A 26,722-nucleotide genomic window follows, 5' to 3' on the forward strand; every position below is an offset into this window, starting at 1 on the left:
ATATTAATTTTGTGTTTAATTTCAGTGATAATCTTGATTTAAAAAGTTAATTGAACATGTTCTGGACTTTCTGTACAATTTTATAATAAAGGGCTGGGGAGAAAATAACAGCCAATGATGTGTCAGTGACATACTACAGACAACGGGAGGCTGGAAGGCACGGCATCAAAGCAAACGGAGTTATCGCACAGCTCAGGGCAGCAGATGTGTGCTGAACTCAGTCCCACCGCGTCATATCACAAGTGGCCATTTGCTTGTAATGAGACATCAACTATTATCTCAAACTAATACTGTTAATTTGAATTGGATTAACTTTACAGTTTTGTTTGCTTTATTCAGAAAATTCATCTTGGTTTTCAAGATCTTAAAAGCCATAGACATAAGGAATTTCTACCTGTGTTTGAAATATTTAAATATTTAAAGATAATTTAAGTGGACACAGGACAAAGTATTCTATAAAAATGTTTGTTGTATCACAAGGATTCATACTACGTACAAGTTTGAGAAATGTGGTCTAAAGCAAAAACATGAGCCTCTTACTGTACCATGTAAAACACCTCAAACACACTTGTCTTCCCAGTGAGGTCAACATTTCTTAGCCTGCTCTGGCCCCTGCCTCTCTCTTCCCAAAGTCCTTACCCACCTCACAGTTTAAAATTCACCTGTTGTACATGTTGTACCTGCTGCTCTCGAAATCACTCGACCAACTGTAGAGCTCACCACACTGTATTCTGATGATGATGGCAAAAATAAATACTAGCATGTATTGTTTACTGTGTGTCAGGCACTAATGTAAACATTTTACATACAATGATACATTTAAGCCAAAAAGGATCCTATGAGATCTATTTTTATTCTTTTACAGAAGAAAAAAAGTGAGATACAAAGAAGTTAAGGCATTTGCCCAAAATCACACAATTTTTTAAAGATCTGAACTATTAAACTATGAGTTTTTGAACAAAAGTAGCATCATTTCTTTAGCCACTCTTTCTACATCACAGTATTGCATGTGGTAAGCACTCAGTTATATTTGTTTCCATAATACTTTTTTCTTTTACTAAAACAGCAAAGGTACTTTTAATGTCCGTTTAGAAGACACCATGTAGTGAAAAGTCAGTCCTTTCTTCCCCCGTGGGACCCCTCACTTCCCACCTCATGCCAAGAAGTGGAAAAGGGTTTCCCAAGTTACTGCCCTCCAGCTGAACAGAGGTCCAAAGGGGTGTTATCTTCTAATACAAACAACCTCAGAATGAACAACCTTAGAGACAGGAGGTTTTCAATTTTATCCCAATGTGATCTTTCCTCTGCTCCTAAATAGTACATTTCAAAGATGATGACCCTGAGGTTCAGAGCCACATGGAGGTTTAATCTGAAGTCACACAGGCAGTTAGTGGTAGACCTGAAACCAAACCCATGACCTTCCATATTCAATCTGAAGTTTTTCATTAATAAATGTATATAATGTTAGTGCCTCAGTATTCCTCATTGTCTCTGATGGCAGCTTTAATAGTATACCTTTATCCATTTGATTTTGCAGTGGAGTGAGAGACATGCTAAGACCATATGAGGATTTATCATGTGGATCATGTTGTTTAAGGATCAGAAGAGAAGAATGGGGCAAATTAAAGCAAATTCCAGTGGACCTTACAACCCTAACAAGAAAGGCTAATCATAATATCATAAGAAGATGATGATAGCAGTGACAATGATTTTGATGTTGGCTTTGATGATAGAAGAGTAAAGAAGAGGAGAAATTTTTTTCTTTTCTCTTTTCTCATGTATCAAGGGTTATTATGACTCAGGGATTTGTTTTGATTCTTTCTACAGGTGCTAAGTTTTCAGAAGTTCTGTTATCTGTAAAGAATGCTTCTTATGTTTTCCTACTCTCTGCCTTGCTCTGCTTCTAGATTCCTGTTTTGTGACCTTGATGGGTTGCTTACATTTTCCTAGTCTTATTTCCCCCTTTCATAGAGAAGCAGAGAGCATTTATATGCCACCTACTGTTGCAACAGGCACCTTTTTTTAAATCATTTAATTAAATCCCAATGACAGCTACAGAGAAAGGCTTCTGTGCCACCTGTGAGTTTTGGCATCCTCAGTAAAGGCATTCACTGACACCTGTGGGGCTCTGGGAGAAGAGGCAGAGGAGAGGAAAAGAGCTCCAAAAATTCCCAGAACAATAATTACTGGTGAAAATTTAGCCTGATTTCCAAAAAAACATCCTTTTGTTTTCCATTTTGCCCAAATAACATAATCACTAACTGAGATGACAACATTTTTAATGGCACAATTCTTTCATTTAGACTCTGCATTTCTCAGCTCTATTTTCTCTGAGTGAATCAAGTCACTAATAAAGCTAGAAGTTAAGTCATGGAAGAAAAACAAGTGGGACCAAGCTGCTGGGTACCAGAGCTCCAATATTAACTATTGATCCTTTTATATCCTTTCTCATTTTCTCTTTGAAGGCAGGAATAGGGTGCATTGATATCATTTGGCTATCCAACTGTTGTAATCATTAACTGATTTCTTACTTAAGGTATATGAATGTCGGGCTTATGGAGTTGAAAGAGGATTAAATTTGGAGTCCCATAATTGGTTTGAGCCCTGCAGCAAAGAGCAAATTTTTAGCTTCTCCATGCTCTAGTTTCCTTATCTATAAAAGTAGGGAATTCTATGAGGCTGTGAGTCAGAAACCTAGCTGTGCGAGCCTATAAAATCTGCAGGGCTGAAGTTTGTACTATGACTTCAGAGTTGCCTCTGAACTACCACCAAAAAATGTCTTAAAACTCAAGGTAACTTAAAGTAGGTTTCCAGTGTGATTGAGATCTGACTTACAGGATAGAGAATTTGGTTTTTCTCTTGTGGAAGACCAGGGTACAATCTATGGAGGTCAAATACAGTGGAGTTAAACAGAGAGGAGAAAGTAACGGTCATCTGACTTCTGTGAGCTTGAACAAGTCCTTTTGCTCCTGAGACCTCAGGATCCCCAGCTACACATTAAGGTGACAGATCTGGTCCCATTTCAGTGAGCCCGAGAGTCTAATATTCTGTTTGGTGAACTGTAGCAAAGGTTAGAAATTCAATCCAGCCTCATGTTCCATAGAGGAATGATTTATGCTGGCTTGGGGACCAGAGGCCCAGTAAATTAGAGGTGCAAAGACATGAATGAGTATGAATGCAAAACTCATTAAACATTTTCTCTTGGGGATGTCTCTTTGTAGGTTGTGTAGCATTTAAATTCAGTCTTATCTTTATCATAGACTTCATTTTCTACAGTTCATGATATTATGTATAATTATGCTTAATTTGTTTCCTGTTCTTTCAGTGTATGGGCTATGTGGTTTTCCCTCTTCCTGTCTCTCTGTGCCTTTCATAAAATAGCCATGAATTGTCTCTCTGTTGGATGAATTCACTCATTTATAGCAGCAGCAGTGTGATCCAGGGTGGAGTGAAGGAGAGAACATGAGGGTCAGAAGGTCTGGGTCTTGCACTGTGACTTCTTAGCTATGTGAGCCTGGAAAACCGAAGTAATCTCTGAGCTTGTAATCTCCAGCTCAGAATGTCAGGCCCATGTGTCCTACCTCCTGGCTGTCTGTGGTAACTAAGTAAACGCACCCAAGTGAAGCTATGAGTTACAAGGCAAACCAAGGGTGTAGAGATTGAACATACACTGTCATTACAACTACACCAAAAAACTGAGACATAGGAATAAAGGCTGGAAGATCGTATGCAAAATGCTGAACAATGATTTTATTAGGTCTTGGGATTACAGGTGTGGGTTTTTTGTTTTGTTTGTTTCTCTATTTTCCAAAAGTTCTTTTTTTGTATGATGTGGTTCTTGTTTTTATTTTGTTCTTTTTTTACCTTTATTTTTTAATTCTTTTTTATGTTTTTTTTTATTGCTGTTTAAGTACACTTGTCTCCATTTTCTCCCCACCACTCCCGCAGGCCCCAGCCATCTCCACTTCCCACCCTTGATCCTAACCCCTTTTGGTTTTGTACATGTGTCCTTTATAGTTGTTCCTGAAAACCCTTCCCGCTTCCCCCCCACTGTCCCCTCTCACCTCCCCTCTGGTTGCCAGCAGTTTGTTCTTAATTTCTTAATTATGATTTTATTACTTAAAATGGGAGCTTTTAAAAATGTAGCGTCTTATTACTACTGGCCAGGTGTTACTAATTCCCAAGGTCAATGCCCTATCCCAGGCCCTCTATACCCCACCCGGGTCCAGACTGCAGTCCCCCTTGCACCCTGAAGCCAACACTGGCTTCCTTACTTTCATCGCACTAAGAAACCTTCACTGGCTCTTTCTTTTTCTCTCCTATGTCAGAACTACCTCCTCTGCCTGAACTCCAGTCCCATGATAATATGACTGCACGTTCTTTCCAGCCACTCCCAAAGCATCTTCAGCTCCACTTGGCCAATCTTCGACACTAGTTTAAGGTCTACAGCAGAAAGGAGGCCACAGCCAGCCAGCAAACGTGTATAGTTTGGCTCATACAATATTGTTACAAAGTTTGAGCCAACCTTGAAAACTTGAGATTTCACATAAAATCCAAACTTCAATTTCTCTCTTTAAAAAAAGAGAGACATACAGGTCCTTCCTTCCCTCAAGGCTACAGTCTGGCAACAGCTGACAGAGACCAAGTGGCAGCTGGCCCTTAGATGGGGTCTGCAGTCCTGCCACCCACAGCAGGGCCTTTCCTGGCCCAAGGAGCACCTTTGGGAAAACTGAGAAAGGCATTTCTTCCTCTGAGCAGAGGCAGCCCCACCCCTAGTGCACAGGTCGACAAGGCCAGCAAACGTGGGATGGGTTTCAGTTACTGCCCTCCAGCAGGGCTAGGCTGTCTCCTTAAGGGCCCATCCAGCGTGACCATGGGCACCAGCTGTGCCCCCACAACAAATGCAGTTAGATGGCTGGCCTCTGTATGCTCAATGATATAAAATGTTCAGAAGAATGGCTACCAGGGCTTCAACTCTGTTGATCTGTGGTACTCTCTGCTCTGCCCTCTGCTTTGTCTCCACATTGCCTTCCCTCAGTCACAGTGTGACCGTCAGAGCTAAGAAGAGCTCTACCTGACTCCTCATTCAGCTGCAGATGAAAAGAATGCCATCCCATAACCCTCAAACAAGAACGCTGAGCTTTACTTCAGTTGAATCGCTCTTGAGCCAATCCATTTCAGGTTTAGGTTATCTGATCTACAGCAAGGTGAATGGTAATTTATACCAGTGTTTCTCAACAGAGGTAGTATTAACATTTTGACCAGGGGAATTAGCTGCATACTAGTGGTGCATCTCATTGCAGTGTATTAACATATCTGGCACCACCAATCATATGCCAGCTGCACATTCCACTTGTTGGGATGATCCAAAACGCCCACACACTAGTCCCATCCACACACTACTGCATCTGGAGGTTTGGCCAAACTGAGTGGACTGTAACTGAGTGAGGAGGGGTGGTTCCTTAGAAACAAAGTCTAGTCTTATTAGAAAGATGGGAGATGTGGATAAATTCTGGGAAAGCAAACCACAAATATTAACTACCTTTTTTTTCTAGGTGGGAAAGATTAAAAAGGAAGAAAAACTATGGCTGCTAAATTTTTCACATGTGATTCCCCTTCAGATGCGCTCCTGGTTACTATGGAAACCCCTTGCTCATTGGAAGCGCCTGTAAGAAATGTGACTGCAGTGGAAATTCAGATCCCAATCTGATTTTTGAAGACTGTGATGAGGTCACTGGCCAGTGTAGGAACTGCTTACGGAACACCACTGGATTCAAGTGTGATCGCTGCGCCCCCGGCTACTACGGGGATGCCAGGATAGCCAAGAACTGCGCAGGTGAGCGGGTCAAGGGCAGAGCTTAATCATCATTCGGTTTCCTCAAGTTGTCAGAGCAAATATCTGAAATAGAGTATAGGAATTGGCTTCTTTTAGACTCAAATGTACACATTTTATTCATACTTTTTCTAACCCACTTGCCACATAGAGTGAAGCTCTTCAGAAGTTAAAGTTAAATTGCCTTCCTCTAGAAATAAAGGAAAGCTGAGGTTGAATATTCCTTACTCTTTTGTGACTTTGAGGGGAAGAAGGGTGAGGAAGAGATATTGTACTCTCGTCGTGGCATGCTCTTTTTGGAAACCCCCTCGCTAAAACAGAGTCCCCCTTAAACAGACTTTAGGAAGTAAAAAGTTTCCTACTGAGAAGGGAACACATGTGAACTGCAGAAGTCACAACAGAGCAAACATGTCTGCAAGAAAGCAGTGTGCACAGCGGCCTAACACCAGGGCAATGCAGTGGGAAGAAGGAGCATGTCATATTATCAGCCAGGCCAGAGAAGAAGACCAGGCATCAGAAAGAACGCTGGCAAAGTCAAGCCCTCAGACATTGATGTTCTGATTCTCAAAACATTTACGAAACTCGGGCTGAAACCACATAGAAGCAGAACACTCTTAGAAAAGAAGCTAATGTTTGAAGCAATAAAGTATGATCTTGCTGAATTGTTTAATAAACATGAAACAGCTGAAATATAATAAATGCATTGCCCCTTAAGCTAAATTTTTATGATTTTTCTGTAAGGACAGTTAAGAGGCGGGGGGGGGAATCACAATTCTATTTCAGTTTATTTTAACATGGATAGCTTAGGAATTCCTTTTTAAATATCATGAATTTATCTCTATTCTGAAACACAGTGGAAAATGAACAGGCTGATGAGAGGGGTTTTTTTTTTTCCCCAAAAGGCTTTCTTGGGAAACATCAGTAGATGAAAAATGGGCTCTTGGGTCTTCCAAATTTATGTAAATATGGTCCTAGTTCTTTCCCCGATATTATTCTTACATCCCACGGATAGCTCTCATTTGGTGGTTCGGACTCAGCCTTGCCAAGGGTCAAGCACGGAGGAAGCCAAGATTCGCTCTTGGGCCTCCTCACTCTCTCCTCGCTGGGCCGCTCCTCCCTCACACCTGGCAATGATCAACCCTGAAGTTGGATTGAACTGGAGAATCAGCCTGCAGTGAAAGGCTGGCTTTGAGATTCCCCTTGAATAATGGGCTCCATGATTATGTTGTACCTTGTGGAATTTACCCAGCTCTTTCTGGACTGAAGCAGTTTACACAGTCATGTCAGAATGCCCCCCAAATTGGGAGGGGAGTCCTGGTAAATTTAAATTGCTTTTGCCACAGGGTCATCTTTGAAAATCTCACAGGGCTGGGGCTTAATTGGGTGGGGGGCACAATCTCTATATTATAGAATAATTGATCCCCATTGAGTAGTTATACCTGATAGCCAATATTTCTAGAAACCATGAGAATGTTGCCATCTTTTAAGCATTAGGAAATGATTCCCTAATCTCTTGTTTTCGTTCCCCACAGCGTGCAATTGCGGGGGAGGCCCCTGTGACAGTGTAACCGGAGAATGCTTGGAAGAAGGTTTTGAAGCCCCTACAGGCATGGACTGCCCAACCATAAGTAAAAATAACAGTACATGATTAACTAACCCCACTTTCTCTAATGTGCTGCAGGTGCAGGATTAAGGAGAGCTGTGCCATACCCTCTCTCTAGAAACTGCCTGAGTTCCACCCCGACTTTAACCCTGTCTGTGCCACAAACAAAAGGACCCTAAACAAAAATATTCAGTTGTCTACTTGATTCCAATTAGCAGATAGGTGATTTATATTTAAACACCTCTATTTCACAAAACTTATTCTCTCAGATCTTCAAGGTTAGCATCTTAACTAGTGGATAAAAGCAAATTCAGAAATACAATTCCCAACGCTTGAGTTTATTTTAGCTCCCTTTTCTCTTCAGGCCACCAGATAATATGATACACAAACAATGCCTTACAATTCTGAGAAAATGAGATGCCAAGAGATTTCAGTGGCTTTTCCCCAGTCACTCCAAACCTGAAGTGACACCAGAAATAAAATTTCCGGGCCTTATGAAAAGGATTATGTCCTGGGTCACTCCTGTCAATCAAATCATGAGCAGTCCTGATGGCACAAGGATCTGATGGAACATTTCAAAACAAGGTCCCAGAACTGGTCTTAATAACTTTTCAAGTATCCTTCAGGCCCTTAGTCTAAAATAGTCCATTGCTGATTCTTAGAAGGATTTAAGGAAAGCTTTGCTTTAGAAAGCCTTCTAGCAAGAAAGTAACTAATATTTACCTTTACCTAGAATGCTTTAAAGACTATCTTAACATTAGGTATCCCCTCCCCCAAACAAAAGTCTCCTAACCTCTGAGTCCCTCTGGGCACAGGAGGTTAATATTACCCATGAATCACCTTTTAGAAGATGGCACAGACTGTTAGGCACAAGCAGGGCTAAGTTTACACACTCGTGCCATAGGTGATCCCCTAAGCGAGGTCCCTTTAAGGACATCAAGATGCCTGCCTAGCCCATCTTCTCATCCAACCCGATGTTCCTCTGAGAGTGGATATGAGTAAGACCATGTTAAACTTCATGTAACAAATTAACATATTAACACCTATTAACACTTCGGTCTCCATGTATCAGTTCTCCGGGAGAAAGCACAGTCTGGGAGAAAGAGATTGAGAACAGGAAGGTTTCCAAGGGTATCCTTGTGAATGTGTCCCCGGGGGACACTGGGTCCCTGAAGGGTACTGGCAGTGGTCAGAGGATCTCTGCGGGGAGCAATGAGAAATTGCAGTGACCCCTCCAAACAGGAGGTCAGTCCGTGGGGAGGCACGGAGTCACCCCTGGGGTGAAGCCAAGAGGTGGTGCTAGAACCTGAATCAAGGTGAGGAAAGGCGATAGGGAAGGAGGAGTGCCTAGCAAATGCCCATCTTCACCTGCGGGCACCGAGCGGAAGCCCAAAGCCCGACATGGAGAGAGTCATCCCAGAGGGCTGCACGACACTAAAGAAAAGTGGACACAGCTTTGCCCTGCCTGCCCACCTCGGGTGGCTTGCCCTTTCGTGCTTTCTTTCGGTCTCAATTCAGCAGTCGGTGTTCCTGTTAACTACTTCCCCTGTTGCATGTGTTGTGTGTGCCTTTTGTCACGTTTTCAGTGGCAGTAGTGCTCGATGTGCAGTTTGGCTCATTTTGGGCTCTTCTGCACTTTGAACATGAGGACTGGTTCTGTGGACCAGAACGGCACCTCAGAACACAAACATGAAAATAGCATTAACTAAGGAAGTACGTAGAGTGATGTACTTAAAGCAGCCTGCTTCCCATCTGCCTCCCAGCCGACTTTTGATTTCGAGGAAATGACGTGCCTGTTCTGCCTCCAGGCTGCGATAAGTGCATCTGGGATCTGACGGACGACCTGCGGTTGGCGGCGCTCTCCTTCGAAGAAAGCAAGTCCGGCCTCCTGAGTGTGTCCTCTGGTGCCGCTGCCCATAGACATGTGAATGAAATGAACTCCACCATCCACCTCCTCAAAGTATGCAGCGACCGTGTACCTCCCGCGTGTTTTCCTTCTGGTTCCACAGAGTCGCTCCTACTAACTCCTCTCCCTCTTGGTATCTGAGTCCCATGGCTGTATGACAGATTGTGAGACCTAGAAAATTGTGAAAAGTTAAGCATGAGCTTCAGCCTAAACCAAGAGCTGCCATCCATAAAAGAGGTTACTACAGACAATGAAGTGACTGAGAAGCTAATATCAATATGCAAAACTACTGAGGAAAGCGAAACACTTGTTTCGTTGGTGAAGCTGCATATTGGTCATTCAAGTAATTACCACAAACTTACCGTTACCTTAGCCTCAATTTTCAATGTTTTCAGGAGTTTCTCTAGCAACTTCCCTGTCTCTCTGTTTATGTCTCTATCTTTATTATTCTTTCTACCTCTATCTCTGCCCCCTGCCCTTAGGTCTCCTTCTCACTGTCGAACTTTCTCTCATTTTCCCACACATGCACACACACTCTGTTCATGCTCGTAGGGCTGGTGGTTCATCTCTAATAAACAAGTTAAAGGCAGGCAACGGACTAACTGCTCTTGTGTATCTAAGCTTTCAGAAGTAGTTCTATTTTCTCCCTCTAAATCATGGGCTTCTACCACAACCAACAGATGTTTAAAAAAAAGACAACAATAATAATTAGCTGCAAGGACAATAGAATTAATACCAACACACTTTTTTTGTTAGTTTAGTATAATAGTTAAGAGCATAGACTTTAAGTTTAGATTGTTTGCCTTCAGATAACAGTTCTGACACTTACTAGTTATGTAAAGTTAGGTAAATTATTGAACCTTTTTATTCATCAGTTTTCTCATATGGAATGAGGAAAATTATTGAACCATCTCATGAACTGTTGAGAGATTCAGTGTACTGATATATGTAAAGCAATTAGAACAGTATCTAACATAGCAAGTGCTCTGTACTCTACTTTTTGGAAATGCAAATGACATATACAACAATGAGCCAAATATGCAAAGTGCAGAACAAACAAAAATCACAAAATTGTAGAGCTCGATAAAACCTTAGTGAGCATTCTATTCCAAACTTAGAAATCATTCTAGTCCAAACTCATCTGTTTGGACACGTGAAGGCACTATTCTCCTGATACCACTTGAATCCTCTTTCCCCAACAATACAAGACAGGGATAATTTTAGGTGGCAGGAGGGCTGTGCCCAGATCAATGGGCTTACTCCAGTGTAATTGGAGGAAAGCAGCATTTGACCCAAACTCCTCAAAAATGAAAATGAAAGGGACAAATGGTCTGAAATAAAGAGAACTACTTTCCTTACACAAAAAAGAAAAAGAAGGAGGAGGAGGGAAAGGAGGAGAGGGAGGAGGGGAAGGGGACAGAAGAAGAAAGTAAATTTCTAAATTCCATTTACATAGATCTGCGTGGGTTGACCGTTTCTCCCTTCCAAAGAGATTGATTTAGGCCTTCCAAAATTGACATCTTAAAGCACAGACACCCAAGGCCACCTCCTGTCTATTTTGTGCATTTGTGCCAACTAGAAAAAGGTGCCCTTTCCCCATGGCCAGCACGTCCCAGACCTGGGTCTCCGCCTGATGAGCAGAGTTCAAAGAATTTTAGCCCCTAGGCCCCGAGAACCCTGATGCAGACCCCAGCCTCCACGCTGGCCTGCAACAGCTCTCAGACCCCACTGCATAAGGAACAGAGGTTCACGTTCTCCTCTGCGTCCTCTAACACCGGAAGAGTTTTGTGTTCATTTTTTCAAACCTGGCGTGTACGTCTACTGATTATTTTCAAAACATTTTTTCCATAGACAAAATTGTCAGAAAGAGAAAACCAGTATGTCCTAAGGAAGATACAGATCAGCAACGCTGAGAATACAATGAAAAGCCTTCTGTCGGACCTACATGAACTAGCTGAAAGGGTAAGTATTCCCACTCTCTGAAAGGGCCTGCCTTCAGAGAGAGGAGTTGGCTGGTGTGAGCCCAGCTGGTCGGCAGCAACCAAGGCTTAACACAGCTCAGAAAATATGCAGTGACTCAAGTACCTTAAAATAAATCAAGGGTATACTTAGACTCAACTGTTTCTTCCTATTTTGACTGGTTTCCTTTAAAAAAACTGGCTTTTATGGGGAACTTTTAAAAAAAATATTTGCTGCTGGTTAATATGGTTGATATGTTTCAATGAGGATAGTTGTTCAGGTGTTTGCCTTAGCATTTTATTAGTAAGAGCAATAGAGCATCCAGATATAAGCTTACTATATAGAATATAAAATGTAAATGTTTGCCAAAGGATGTATTAAATTATAAAGGGAAAGAAGAATTGTGCCGAGAAAGCAATTTTGCACTTTGACAGGAAAAAAAAAATCACTTTCTACCCTCACCTTTTACCATATTCTAAAATAAAATTCCAGACAGATTAAAGACTCAAGTTTAAATCTCAAATTCATGAGAAAACAGAACTAAATATTTATTAAAAATTGAAATGAAATAAAAATACATTTAAATATCGGATGAGGCATTACAATAAAAAGATCTAACAGATTGACAAGATAAAAGTTCAAATGCCCAGTAAAACAAATAAATAAATGAAAAAGTCAACAAGACTAAGAAAAATATTGAGGGAATATTTGTACAATTGAGCAGAGTCAATGTGAGAGACTATTAAATACGCTCCCCAAAAGCCTAGTGGGAAAATAGCTATCCTCTGTAGTAATAAAAAATGCAGTTAAGCCACAAGGCACCAGATTTAACATATTAAAATGTTTAACACATTTTTTTATTCTTGTTCTGCTCACCACTGCTGCCCAGAGTACTCAGGAATTTCTGCTTTTCTATGCCGGTGTTTGACATAAACTGTTGAAAGGCTTTTCAAAAACAATTCTCATTTTCCATAAAAATTAATTCTGATAATGTCTTTTGACCTTGGAGCCCTTAAACTTCTAAGAGATTAAGCCTCTAAAAATGTTAATAGTTTATTTATTTATTTATTTATCTTTAGAGGGGAAGGGGAGAGAAACATCAATGTACGGTTGCCTTTCGTGCGTCCCCTGCTGGGAATTGGCCTGCAGGGAACTGGCCTGCAACCCAGAAATGTGCCCTGATGGGGAATCGAACCGCAATTGTCTGGTTCTCCGGCCTGTGCTCAATCCACTGAGCTACACCAGTCAGGGCAAAATGTTAATTGTTTTAATTGGCTCCTTGGAAGATTCAACTACTTTGAAATGCATATGAAAATTTTTCTTGCCTCCCCTGCAATGGCATGTATTAGTCCAACTATCAGCTTCTGAAAAGCAGTGAGATCTCCTAGGTGTCAAAGGAGATACCAGGAAAGAAATCTGTATGAAAAGCACATTGTGATTTCATTTTGGTATCAGGGCTGGAACTTGCCAAAAGTGTCTCAGTTTTTGAGGAAATGCTTCACCAAGATTAGTTCCTCCCACGGCTGAGACTTGGTGTAACAAATCATTTTGTTGTGTAGTTTTTCAACTTTCGATATAGGTTAAATGCAGGCTTTCATAGGGAGAAATAACGCAAGCTTGAGAATGATACCCCAGTAGAAAAGGCTCCTGGACAAGAACACTTCACCCACGCAGGAGGGTGAAAATGAAAGCTACCGGAACGGTCACCCCAGCTGTTTCCATTGATTCTTACTGAAAATAGGTCCTTCTGACTACAACCATTCTGACAGTATAGTCCTGCTGAAACATTTCAGAATAAATGCCTAGAGTTTGTCATAAAGACTTCTCAAGCATCCTCAAGCCCTTAGTCTAGAAGAGCCCACAGTTGATTCTAAGAAGGATTTAAGAAACGCTTTGTCTTAGAAAGCTTTTTATCAAGAAAGTAACTAATGTTTGGTTTTAAATAGAGTGAAAGATTTCACTGTAGATTGCCACAGTGATAAAAATCACACTAATGCTGCTTCTTGAACTTGAAAATAATTCTGTATGCAAATTACCTGGCATGTGAATCTCATGTAACCCTAATCTCACAAAATTTACATTGACCCAAAGTTAACTGATGTTGTCCCAATACCCACATCCAAGTTCTCTAGCCCCCTTTTAGGAAATCCTATAGCCCTTTCCTACACCCTGCCTCTGGGACCACCCTAAAGAACGCCCATGCATTCAATGAAAACAGATCTTTAGGCCCGGATACGTGCGGCTCAGTTGGTTGTGGTATCATCCTCTAGACCAAAGGGTCACGGGTTCGATTGCCAGTCAGGGCACATACCCGGGTTTTGAGTTCAATCCCAGCTCAGGGCACGTACGAGGAGGCAACCAATCGATCTTTCTCTCTCACATTCTCTCTCTCTCTCTCTCTAAGCAATAAAAAATGTCCTTGGGTGAGGCTGAAAAAAGAAAGAGAGAGAGATTTAGGAATGGAAGGAAAGTAGGTCACCTTCACATATCAAAAACATCTTAGTTTCCTTCCTGATTCTGACAAAAAGGCAAGACAAAAGATAAAAATAACTCCAAAAGACTTACGTAATACCTGGTATATAACCGTAATTGTGCTAGGTGCTAGAGATACTGAAATGAATACAATAAAACCCCTGCTCTTAACTTACAGTCTAGTAGGACAACCAGACACCTTAAGAAAATTATAGCAGCATTCGATAATCAAGGTATGATACAGCCTAAAAGGTAACTCTAAGGAAGAAATAATGAACCGATTCAGCAGGGGCCCTATAGGGAAGACTCCTAAGGGAAGATGAGCACTGACCCGTGCGTTGAGAACTGACTAGGAGTTTATTAAGCACTTCCAAGCGAGGGAAATTGCCACAAAACTGGGAGATATAAAGCAGCACTTTGTATTCTTGGCCTTGGCCTTCTGGAAAACTAATTTAGGGCAAGAAGCAGGAAATAATGCTAAAAAAATTCTCAGGGGCCAGATCATGAAGATCCTTGCCCACCTTGCTAAGAACATGTGAATTTAATCTTGTGGACTTTGGAGGACATTGAAACATTTGTTTAAAGCGAGGAGCTCGTCATACGCGGAATGTCAGAAGCATTCCGCCCCAGTAAGGATGCTGGACTGGTGAGCAAAGACTCTGAAGACAGGGACACAGTTAGGACACTGCCACAGCCGTCTAAACCAGAGTGGCTGATTGCTACCTTGTCTTCACTTGAAAAGAATGGCAGTGAACAGGGATCAGCTGAGACCTGGAAGTGGGGACCAGGAGGAGGACCCGAACGGCAAGTGGAATAAAAACAATTTGTTGACCTTGGTCAGGAGGATAAACAAGGAGAAAAACCTCTGGCTGGGAGAAATGGAGGACTAAGACTAAAAACCCAGAGTGGATTACGTTGGACACTTTAAGCATGAGGCATCTGTGGATAATGTCGGAGATTTGAGTCTGTTGCTCAGGGAAGAGACTAAGGCTGTTCTCCTCCCAGGGAGAGGTGTTCGGAAGTCTTAATGTTTAGCAGGTAGGAAAATCCACAAAAGTAGATATCACTGTACAGACTCTGAAATGGCACACCAACATTTCTACTTTTGTTTTGTTCAACTGTCCCTGTTTATGCTTATCTCCAGGAATGATTATTACAAGCTCTCCCCTTTCACTCTCAAAAGTGTCCCCATTTAAACAATAAAATATATGACTACCCTAGATGGATTTGAGTATTATCCTCATTTAATGTGGTTGATTTGTTTAAAAATTAGTATTTTATGTACATTACTCTTTATGTACTTCATAACAAAAACTTATTGTGACCTTTTTATCAACTATGTACAAGGAGAAATCACTATTTATGTGAGTAAATGATAACTCTGTTTGCAGTGTAAGCCATTAATTGATTCATGGTTATAAAATAATTTTTTAATTTCAGCTTTTCTTAAAGCAAGGGGCACCTGTTTTACCATGTGCTCGTTTCATTAATTTTCTTCCATAAACAAAGTTACATAAATAAAATGTAACATTTACATAAGGCATTACTACATATTATAGCCAGTAATCTTGCAGTTTTAAAGTAATAGATGTTCCTCTTTGCCCCTGAGCCTTTTGTTAAGTATAAACAAGCGCCCTCTGGTGTTTGTCAGAAGGAAGCAGTTTTCTCAGAGACAACATCCTCCAGCTTTTATTGCTTCAATTCAGAGAATAAGTAGCATAGACAGTAGGTAGAAAATAGACAGGGGCAGGGCAGGAATAGTATGGGAAATGTAGAAGCTAAAGAACTTGTGACACATGGACATAAACGAAAGGGGGGGGAATGGTGGGGGAGGGGTGTGCAGAGTGGAGGGAAATGAAGGGGGGATAGGACAACTGTAATGGCATAATCAATAAAATATATTTTTTAAAGTTTCCATAATAAGTTCAATGAACACATTAATAACAATAACATTTTTACTTGAAAGATGAAGCCAAAGTCAAAAATATGATGTTGTGCTCTGCAAATTAACTCAGTTTAAACTGGATCCAAAATCAACTTAATTTTTTAAAATGTTCTAAATGGTTTTGTTCACATTTTTAAAAAGGCTGAGGTGACATCAAGAACTTACTTTCTGCATCATCTAATTTTAAAATGACCACAAATTTTGAGTCACTGGAAAGCATTAGGGCAAGCCAAGAGAAAGACGGGAATTGCATGAAGGACCACACTGACTCAATGCGGTGTCCTTTCAGAGAGCCCACTGTTTAGGGAAGGGACTGATGGCTGTGTTACTGCTGGGCAGGGAGCTGCAAGTGGAGGGGATTTTGAACTTGCCTGATAAAGAAACTTCTAGGGCTTACGTTTCTTATGATACAATTTCTGCTTTCTCTTCCCTGACTAAGGGCCACTTGCTTGGGTTATGCCTGGGGAGGGTAAAAACATTCCAGGTAGAATCATGGCATAATTTTCTGGCTAAAACACTGGATGAAAGGAGAAGAGTCTGAAATGGCTACTTCCCTGTCCTGGGTAAACTGCAGCGGGTCTGCCAGCGCTCTGTGTGGTGGATCACCCTGCCATTCAGGTACCATAGCCCTTAGTGACAGAGCTGAGTTAAAAAACAAACAAACAAATAGCACCAGAAAGAACAAGTGGGCATCTCCCAAGTGTCCGACTGAAGGAATTCTCCTCCTCTTAAATATAACCCATGAGTCAATTTTCTAATGCCAAAAGGAAGTACATATCCCCCATGCCTTGCATACCGACCTGTCTGTCCTTGAACCATTTCTTAGATCAGCTGTGCCCTTCACACACACAGAGAAAGACATGCATACACACGCACCCCCACACATCCTTCAGAAGCTGCATCTGGGTTGGGATTTCAGCTTAACAAATACTGTGTGGGAACTCTGAAACAGAAGCTCCCAAGTTGAGAGAATGGAGTCAGCTTCTTGGAGAACAGCCCCATTCATTCTGAGCCAAATCTGCTGGAACAGTTTTTTGTGCACAAGTGCCATCGAGTGTTTATGAGAATCTGGAGAGCAGCAATGAAAACAGCATTGAGCCCAGTGAGCAAAACCCTTTGAATTTCCATGGTGATTCAGTTTCACCAGCGGCTGGACCACCCAGGAGCCATGGGACGCATGGAGTTTCAAGATCTGCCGACTTTCTCAGCAGTTTTCCCTTTGAAGCTTTAAGCTCTTTAGTCAGCACAATGTCAAACTGATCAGCACACGTGAAAATTTTCCCAGTCTGGCATTTTGAGATACAGTGAAAGTTCAAAGGGTAATTACTTATGAAAGCTGGTCAATTCAGACTGAACTGTGACTGAGGGCATAGAAGTGGCACTTGATCTTATAGCATTCTGTAATCCTAAAGCTGGTCACCACATCAGCCTTCATGCGTGGTTTCTGGGACCATTTTGTATGTTACAGAACTTTCTTAAGGCAGAGAAATTTGTGCTTATAAAATACACTATACCCATCCGCTCACACCTACCCAGATGCAATATTCCCGTCTTGTAAACTTAATCTGGTGTTTACACGGATTATTTCTAGGAAAGTCAAGCCTCAAGAAAGAGCCAACTGGCTCAGAAGGAAAGTACGGATACCATTAACCATGCAACTCAGCTTGTAGAGCAAGCCCACGACATGAGGGATAAAATCCAAGGTAAATATATCCTCTTCTGGTTCAGCTTAATGTCAAGGAATCATTCCTGTTATTAACAACAATAAAAAAAAATACCTACTGTTAGTGCTTACGATTGTGCCAAGAACTGTTGTTAGGGTGTTACAGGTTGGAACTCATATAAGGTCTGCCTTTCAACTTTGTTTATCTGGCATTTCTGAATACTCAACCTTGCTTACAATCTGTAAATTTTTAAGAATAAATGTACAGAATCATTCACTTTCCAGGCCTTTTGCAGGAGTGGAATGCCAAAATGTCTTTTTGGCAGAGGAAATTGTATGCTCTGGCGTCTCTAAAATGCAACAGTTGAATAGGATTCATATTTTTCCTGAATATTTGTAGCAAAAACACTGCCTTACGATGGCAGTAAACTGTCTGCCAACCCTGGTAGTCCTGACCTGTCTCCGATGCTCTTTCCCGAGAACCAGGCAGGCAACCTGCTCTCATCCTCAGTCCAGAAGAAAAGCGAAGCTGGGGGTTGGGGGGCGGGGAAGCTTTGTGGTAGATTTTATGTTCTGTCTTGAGGGTTCACTTATTTGTGCTCTAATCTCTGGTGAGTACAGGTTGCATTTTAAAGATTATTTTAATAACACATTGAAAACCAGGCTTCATTTACAAACAGAAAACAGGCAATTTTGTTTGTTCTAAGACACAGAGAGATTTCTTGGGTTATATTCAGTTAAAAAGCAGTATGTATGTCTACTGTGGTTTTCACTATCCTAGATATTAAGAGCTAGGCAGCAACATCAAGTGCATCTCAGAGCACAATGGCAGTAAAGGGGCCCACAGTGGGAGAGCCGTATCTTTGTACTGAGGTACGGGGGGCATACTCCAACAAAATGGATATATCAAGCCAAAATTAATCATTTGCTCTATTTCTTTTGGTGCCTATAATGCACAATAAAAACAAATGGCACATATTTGAAACACTTTCTACTCCCCTCATCATTATCGCATGCTTTTGCATCTACCTATAAAAGATTCTTTTCCTGTGACATTTAAAGTTGGTATTGATTTGTTCTAAAAGTAAGATTGAACCTGGATTAGCTGATCTCATCTAATTAAGAAATAAATGTCCCTCTAGGCAGCACATAAAGCCAGCATCCTACTAAGCCATTCAGAAAAAATTCACCTTTGCTTTTGTAACTCAAATTTTTATTAGAAAGTATTTTATTAGGAAAGTTTCCATGCCCTCTATTTGACCCTTTAAGCCAGTGATTTTCAAACATTTTTGTCTCATAGGACACATAAACTAATTACTAAAATTCTGCAGCCCACCAAAAAAAACCGTCTTGCCAATCTGACCAAAAAACGGATATAATTTTGATTCGTTCACACCAAATGACTATTGTTGTGTTGGCTGTTGTCATCTTTTTATTTGGTGATCTAAGGGGAAAGAGGTCAATGTCCCTGACTGAATAGTGTGGTATTGCACGTTATAAAAATTTTGTAGCACATTGATTGAAAATCACTGCTTTAAGCATAAGAAAAGATTTTAAAAACTATGAAAGAATGTAAACAGGAAACAATAATTTTCATCGGTTTTTACCTTTTTGTAATAATATATGAACAGTCTCCAAAGACCAAAGGCAAAAATGCTATTGTCTACATTTCCTGTTTCTGACTCCACCAGAAGCAGCTAAATAAAACAGACAAAAATTGTAAATATAACGTTTTTATCAAAACCAAAGAATTTAGCCTTGCAAGTGCTAGTTCAAAGGGGGAAAAAAAATCTATGTTTACTTTATTTCAGGATTTAGTGTTTTAGAATTTCTTGAAAAGTGAACGTTTAATCACTTCACAATATTTTTAGCATATCTCGGAGTCCCTATATCTCAGTAATATTTTTAGCATTAAATTCTTTTTCCTCACTTGTCTCCCTTCCTTCCCAGTTCAGGAATGTTGCCCAACACCAAGGCAACATTGGTTGTCAATGACATTGATGACACTGTGTCATTCCTACTCCCAACTCTCTCTCAAGTGACTCCTGGTGACCTTCAAGCTATTAACCATTTAAAATACAAGCCTTTACTTGGTATGGTTTATGTGAATGCAGCATTTGTCTGGCCAACCACATAGATCATAATAAACCACAGACATACAATTCCGTTTATGCCAGGAAGATAAAATGCTTCCTGGGAAGACAAGGTGGAAATTACGTAACTTTCATCTGATCGTATGTAACGGAAACAGGGAGTCCGAGAGCTCCTCAGCTCTGCTAGTATTTAGACCATTTATCCACACCCTCTGAACCGCAGCGGTCCTTCCAATTCTAAAAGTCTCTATCCTACTTTCAGGTGTAGAGTGAAAATAATCCACAATCAAAAATAGCACAGTCTTGACAGTCACACTACAGAAGGCAAATAGCAATTGCAAGGGGAAAAATTGCATATCAGAAAAAATTCATAAGCCTTTATATTATATCCAGTCTGTAAAATGAAATGAAAGGCTCACTTGAACAACTATAGTATACTCTCATTTTGACGTAAAGCCTTGCTAAATCCTTGGGTAAAGTGTAATTAATATGTCCAATGCATCCTACATATGACAGGAGATACCTCAGAACATTTTCTCCATGTTTTATGTGACTTAAATGTTTATGTTTTTTAATCATTGTGGAAACCAGGTACAGCTGAAATCAGAGCAGGCTTTGTATTAATCCCTTCCCCATTCTCAAGACACTAAATGGAAAGCAAAGACAAATGATTTCCTTAGGTTTTACTTCTCCCTGGAATAGATGTTGAACTCAGATGCTGGGTTCAGTATTTGCAGTATGAACATTGGTATGCTGTCTTTCAGTGAGTCTCTCTTTCCATGTGAGGACCAGCCCTGCCCTTTGCCCTCACTTGCCCACGTTTTCAATGTAAAAATGCCTAGTCATCTCTCCCTGCTGTCTTCATCATGTCCTTCCTTTCAGAGATCAACAACAAGATGCTCTATTATGGGGAGGAGCAGGAGCTTAGCCCTGAAGAAATCTCTGAGAAGCTGGTGTTGGCCCAGAAAATGCTGGAGGAGATTAGAAGCCGTCAACCATTCTTCACTCAGAGGGAGCTTGTGGATGAGGAGGCAGACGAAGCTTATGAATGTAGGTGCATTCAACTCCTAGGGCCTAGCACATCTCTGCTTTTTTTGTGAGTCCAGGAAAGGACACCGAGATACAGGGCAACATTTGGTCAAAGCAACCAATTCCCAATATTCAGAGCTATTTCGAACTTACCCATGGCCTCAGGGAATCATTCAGCACAACTTGACTAAATGACCACAGTTTTCAGATCCAGGCCCAACCTTGAGCTTTTGAGAAACAGCTGAAGTTCCACAAGGAATCTATTGAACTTTTTACTCCTGAGAAGAAGAAATCAGGGCTTAGCAGTTGCTGAAAATGTATAAAACAGGGGAAGGAAGGCTAATGGGAACCAATTCTCTGAACTACAGCAAGTAAAATTATGTTGAGGAGCCAATAAATCTACAGGTTCAGCAACATTCATGTTCTGAAGTCCATGAGTGACTTTTAATGAGTTTTAACCTCAATGGGAATTTAACATTTCTTTTAATGATGCCTGTAGACATCAAATCACAATAGTATTAGTGAACTTCTGAGTTGGTCCCTACATCAGTTATCAATTAATCAATTACTGTCTAACAATACACCCAAACATATCCATTTAAAACAGTAACCATTTACTTGCTCATGATTTCACGGGTTGGCAACTTGAGCGAGACACAGCCTGAACAGCTCATCTCTGCCCTCCATGGCATGGTTGAGTTCACTAATGTGTCAGGGGCCTTAGCTGAGATGGCTGGGCCTCTCCCTCCACAGCTAAACCTCAAGGAGGCTAGGTGGCTGCCTTCCAGGATGGCAAGAATGGAAAGTGTGAGGTCTCTTGAGGCCTATCCTTGGAACCCAACAGTGACATATTCATTCTGTTGGTCATGACAACTTAGATTCAAGGGCTAAGGATATAGACTCTTGATGGAAACAATTTCAAAGCATTTGTGTCCATTTTAATCTACACAACTAACAAAAGAAGCCACTGGTTTGCATATCATATTTTAACTGTTCCTGTTATCTCAAAACATTAAATTCATTGATAATTCAAAATTATAGCAGTTAGTAATCCCACCCCTAAATCTCATTATTTTATGCATTAATAGGGAAATATATTACCAATTTGTTTTTTAATATATTGGTCTCCTTTTTAATTCTATGTATTTTATTTTATGCATTAAAAAACATTACAAAAGGGGGTCTAAGGGACTTACTAGATTATAGCTGCACAGAAAGGATTAGTAACACCTGTACTAAAGCATTTCCCTGCAATTGTCACAATCAATTTCTGCTAATAATGTGAACACTCTAGAAGAGGAATGTTCTTGGCATAAAGGGATATTATGATAGCCCTTTAGCAAACGAACAAAGTCATAGTAAAGCCAAAGTAGAATCTCAGGTCCCACTTCTGAGCCCAGGATGAAGCCCTCAGTCTGGAAAGCAGATACTCCAGTCCACAGCCAGAGCCTTCCATGCTCCTAGCCTTTTTTGGAATGTAACACAATTGTCCCTGGGAAATGGGGCCAATCACATCTCCCACTCAGCCACTTTCCGCCTAGTGACAGCGTCTTCAACCACTTTCTTTTCTCAGCCATGAATTTGTGTCTCTCATGGTGAGGAAGGAAAATATAAAACATGAACAAGACAGACTGATATTCCCTGGAGGGAAAAAAATTAAGGTGCCTAGTCAATGCATGTAACTTTGATCAGAGAACTAAAGCATACACAAAGTTTAAAAATATACCATTGCCATTTCCTCTTCTTTTCACCCAAAATAATGATTTAGGTTTGACCCAAAGGAACTAACTAAAAACAGTTATCTGGAGAAAATACAGAAAATGAATGGTGGTAAACCTCACTTGTCAGTAACAGACAAAATAATTTTGGTTATTTTAATAGTAACATAATATATCTAAATCCCCTTTATATGGTAAAATCAGGAGTAATCTGGGCAATAATCAACATAGTATAATGCCATGGTTTCCACATAACACATAATCTCAATAGGAAAGCTAACTTTCGTCTGGCTACCCTCCAGGAGCTCTCAAACCCTATGAAATAGTATTTTTCTTTTTACTTCAAATATAAAACGTGGGCTTATTTTGTGAACAACACCATCGATCTCTATCGCTAAAGGAGGTGTAGCCTGACAAGTTTGTATCTCTAAATGCTGACGGAAGGGGAGGAGACAGCAGAATCGCAGACTGAGTTTCCGTGTCATTTTTCTTCCCAGTGTTAAGCCAGGCTGAGAGTTGGCAGCGACTGTACAATGATACCCGATCTCTGTTTCCTGTGGTCCTGGAGCAGCTGGACGACTACAACGCTAAGTTGTCAGACCTCCAGGAATCACTTCACCAGGCCGTTGTCCATATCAGGGACGCGGAAGACATGAACAGAGCCACGGCATCCAGGCAGCGGGACCACGAGGTACAGTGGACACTAGAACTGTCAGTGAACTTCAGGCATAAGCAACACCACACAAGGTTGTGCCAAAAGGGTGCAGTCGGTACACAATACATTTAAATGTGCCAGTATTTAAATTCACATCTTTAAAACATTTGTACATTTTTGCCACTATAATTTGTTCATGTAAATGTGTACATTTAAAATCAAGTTGAAACAATGAAAATTGTTTAGACTTTTCATTGATAAGAATGTAATCATTCTCGGTGCTTGGGTCCTCCTGTATGAATGTGTTGCTCTTGCAAGTGAGTATGTATTGCACTGTTCTTGTGCCTAACTTTTTTATTTTTATACTGACAGCACTAGAACACCAAAACAACCCAGAACCATGTTCCTGTGAGGATATGTGAAATTTTTAGAAAGGCATGATAAATAAATCTCACAGCCTGGCTGGTCAGCAGCTGCAGACATAGGGAGTTTAATTCGAGCCAAGGTCATGCAAATACAAAGAAGTGAGGAAAATCCCAGATGTGTCCATAGCCTGCAAAGGCAGTTAGCCCTATGGGGCCAGGATTTGTACATGCACACACATCCAGGGCTAAGAACAGCTGTGGTCACTTGTGTGCTCCAAGCAATGCATGCACTCATACCACCCACGAGCGGAGTCCTCTGATAGAAGGACATGTGCATATGTCGACATACTTATGAATGCTAGAATGAAAAAGTAGGAAACTATGAGCAAATTCATTAATTCACTTATGTTTACTTTTATGGTTTACTTTTTTAAAACAAAATTGATTTAAATTAGGCTCCCTACCTGATTTTCAGTCATCATGGCCTCTTGGTAAGTCCTTGTAAAATGTCCTAAATAAAAGTAAATTACATTTATCACCACCATTTTCTAATAGCAGCAACCCCATAGCCAATATTTTTTAGAATAATAATGGTCAGGATAGCATTCTCTGTTAAGCAAATGCATGATTACCTTATGCAACAAAATTATAAGTGTAACACAAGATAATTTCTTCAAATAGATTTCAAAAGAGTTACTGAGACTCATCCTTATCGTTGAATTTCCCTTCTTTCTCACCTCCCACATCTAGTCAACCACAGGATCCTGCCAATTTTACCATCGGGTTATTTTTAGTTCTGTTTTCTCTTTCTCTGTCTTCTCTAGCGTGGGCCTTCGTTTCTCGACCAGAAGAGCCTCGTCCTCTCTGTCCTGCACTTCTGCTCCCTTCCAAGCCGTGCTCCCATCCTGCCTGAGTGGGAGGCTCCTCCCCTAAAGTGCTGACCGTTGTTGCCCTTTGCCCTTACTAAAAGACTTCATTTTCGCCTTACAGCCTATACAATGCCTTTAACACTACAGCTTTCAACCATTTAGTGCAGAGATTTTTAACCTTTGGCATCTCATGACACACATAAACTAACTGCTAAATTTCTGTGGCATGCCAAGGAACATACTGTTTGTCACCAATCTGACAAAATAGGCATAATTTTGATTCACTCATACCTAACGATTATTTTTGTGTTAGCTGTTGTCATTTTTTTAAATTTGGCAATCTAAAGAAAAAGAGGTCAGTGCCCCTGACTATTTTAGTCAGGTATTACATGTTTTAAAAATTCTTGCAGTGCACTGGTTGAAAATCGCTGATTTAATGATTCATAAAACAAGTTTTGAGTGCTCGTAACCAGCATTTTTTAAGAAAAAAATTTGTATTTTAGTTAGGTATGATTACTGGATTGCAACCTATTGTAAAATACATTGTTTTACTGTGAGTCATGGTTAAAAAAAATTCAAAAGATACGTCTTAGAGGATAGTCTATGCTGTTTCACATGGCACACAGGAGTCTCTCCGAGGGGCCCTTGCCAGCCACAGCCCTACCTCTTGCCATCTGCCTGCTTCACACGTTCAGTTCAGGCACTATCACTCTACCGATAATCCCATATGCCTGAAAAGCAGACTTCTTTTCTCCTTTACCTAGATACCCCCAGGTATCACCTCCCCCAGGAGGCCTGCCCCACTCTTCTGAATTAGCAGGAGCGCCAATGCAGCAATCCTATAGGATGCCTTGTGCTCATCTCTTTCTGTAGCGTGACCAATCTCTTAATGGATCTGTCTCCCCCACTCAACTTAAGTATTTTAACTTCATCAATCATAATAACCCCCAAATTCTAGTCTTTATACAAAACCAAATAAAATCACTTTGATTGGTGCCAACAGAAAATGCACAACTAACAATTACATATTTATTTCATTTCCTACTCCCAATACCAAAGGGTAGCAGCATGATAAATATCTTCTTCAGACAAATGTAATATTCTGTATTTCAAAAATAGGTTAAATACTCTTGACAAAGCACCATTTACAGATTCTCATAAGCTTAAACTCTGCCTTCCCAGGACTGTTTCTATTTTTTTTTCAAGGACCAGGATTTTTTTGAAATGAATATTGAAGCATGCAGAATAATGTTATGTCATTTTCATAATTATTTTTTCTAAAACTTTCTTTTGTTCAAGTTGGCCATCTTCCTGTGGGAATATCTTTACTTGTTTCAAAGTTAATTCTACTCATTCTAATGTTTTGGGGGAGACCCTTCAACTTGAAGCACATTGTTTTCTAGCTACTACAAATCAACTTATCCCGCAGGGCCATAAGCACATGGCTTTGAAGTTTGACTGTGACCTCGGGGTGTTAGTAGTTGTTCCCTTAAGGTGACCCAGAGGCAAGGGCTTCTAGGTGAGGTTATAGCTCAGACTCTGTAAAAAGAAAAATGTTCTGAGAGATCTAAGTAAATATTTGATGCAGATCCCAGTTTGTGGGAGAGAAAAATCCTCGGCCTCCTCCATGACAGGCCTTTATTTCTTTTCCTGGGCACATTACATGATGGTCCTCATTAACTATGCACAGGTTTGCTTTAGGTGGTCACCTTTTACAGAAAACCAAGTAGGTGATGCCACTAATCACATCATAGAAGAAGGATATCTGCAAATGAAAAGGGAAAAGTGATTGAACCAGTTACACTCATCCTTGGAACGTTTAGCATGAATTTTAGTAAGTTACTTTGCAGTAAATGTTTTCTGCCTCAATTCAGGGTGAGAGAGTTTTTAGCAAAAGCAAGTCTCATAGCAGTCTGGGTACAATGCAGGCCTGATTTCCCACAGGAGAACCTATCTGTGGGCGTGGGTCCTGTGCATCTCATCTCTGAGTGGGAGCTGGGCCCACACCACACAGAACGGTCTCCTACAAACATCAGCCTTTTTATCCTCCTTTCCTTATATACTTTAAAATATTGCTTTTGTGCACAGCTATATAACTACTTCTCCTTGTAGGGATAAGAATAATTAAGCCCAGGTAGTAACACTGTATTGAGCTTGATGGATACTGAGATTTTCAATGTTCTTGCATTATGAGGATGTTCAAATGGGATTCTTTTCTGTCCCTAGAACTTCGTCTTCCCCTGTAGCAACACATTCAGAGAAGATGGATTCCATCTTCGCTTCCACTAAATCAGGAAATACCTCAAGCAGTCCGAAAAACATTAAGATGAACTTAGAAGGTTTTAATGTACATCCTGCTATAACTGGGCTTCTCTCATTATTCCTAGGATATCCTAGATTATACCATATCTTACATATTTCAACCCCAACTCAAATTATTATATCTAAAGTAACTTAAAGTCATTTTTTACTCAGATTGTAAAACGAGTCTTTTACTTTTTCCTCTTAAAGTTTCATTCTGTGTCGCTCTCAAACACTGAACTGATTTGAAACTCCATCATATTTCTTCACAATAACAACATCCAGTAGTGAAGGTGGAAATTAAAGCATTC

General features: G+C 40.5%; 1 protein-coding gene across 2 annotated transcripts in view; it reads left to right on the forward strand.

Moving 5' to 3' along the window:
• LAMA4 (laminin subunit alpha 4) overlaps positions 1-26,722 on the forward strand; it is a 134,501-nt gene that overhangs the window by 53,694 nt on the left and 54,085 nt on the right. Inside the window, exons 6-12 of one of the 2 annotated variants that reach the window (XM_053664903.1) lie at positions 5,622-5,836; positions 7,366-7,461; positions 9,245-9,396; positions 11,194-11,304; positions 17,310-17,421; positions 20,357-20,524; positions 22,719-22,912. In XM_053664903.1, coding sequence (XP_053520878.1) covers positions 5,622-5,836; positions 7,366-7,461; positions 9,245-9,396; positions 11,194-11,304; positions 17,310-17,421; positions 20,357-20,524; positions 22,719-22,912 — 1,048 coding nt within the window. The remainder of the gene's footprint in view (positions 1-5,621; positions 5,837-7,365; positions 7,462-9,244; positions 9,397-11,193; positions 11,305-17,309; positions 17,422-20,356; positions 20,525-22,718; positions 22,913-26,722) is intronic. The other variant, XM_053664904.1, reaches the window with a different exon arrangement.

The sequence above is a fragment of the Artibeus jamaicensis genome, unplaced genomic scaffold (assembly GCF_021234435.1).
Source record: "Artibeus jamaicensis isolate MK-2021 breed Jamaican fruit bat unplaced genomic scaffold, CSHL_Jam_final contig_387, whole genome shotgun sequence".
Taxonomy (NCBI): Eukaryota; Metazoa; Chordata; class Mammalia; order Chiroptera; family Phyllostomidae; genus Artibeus; species Artibeus jamaicensis.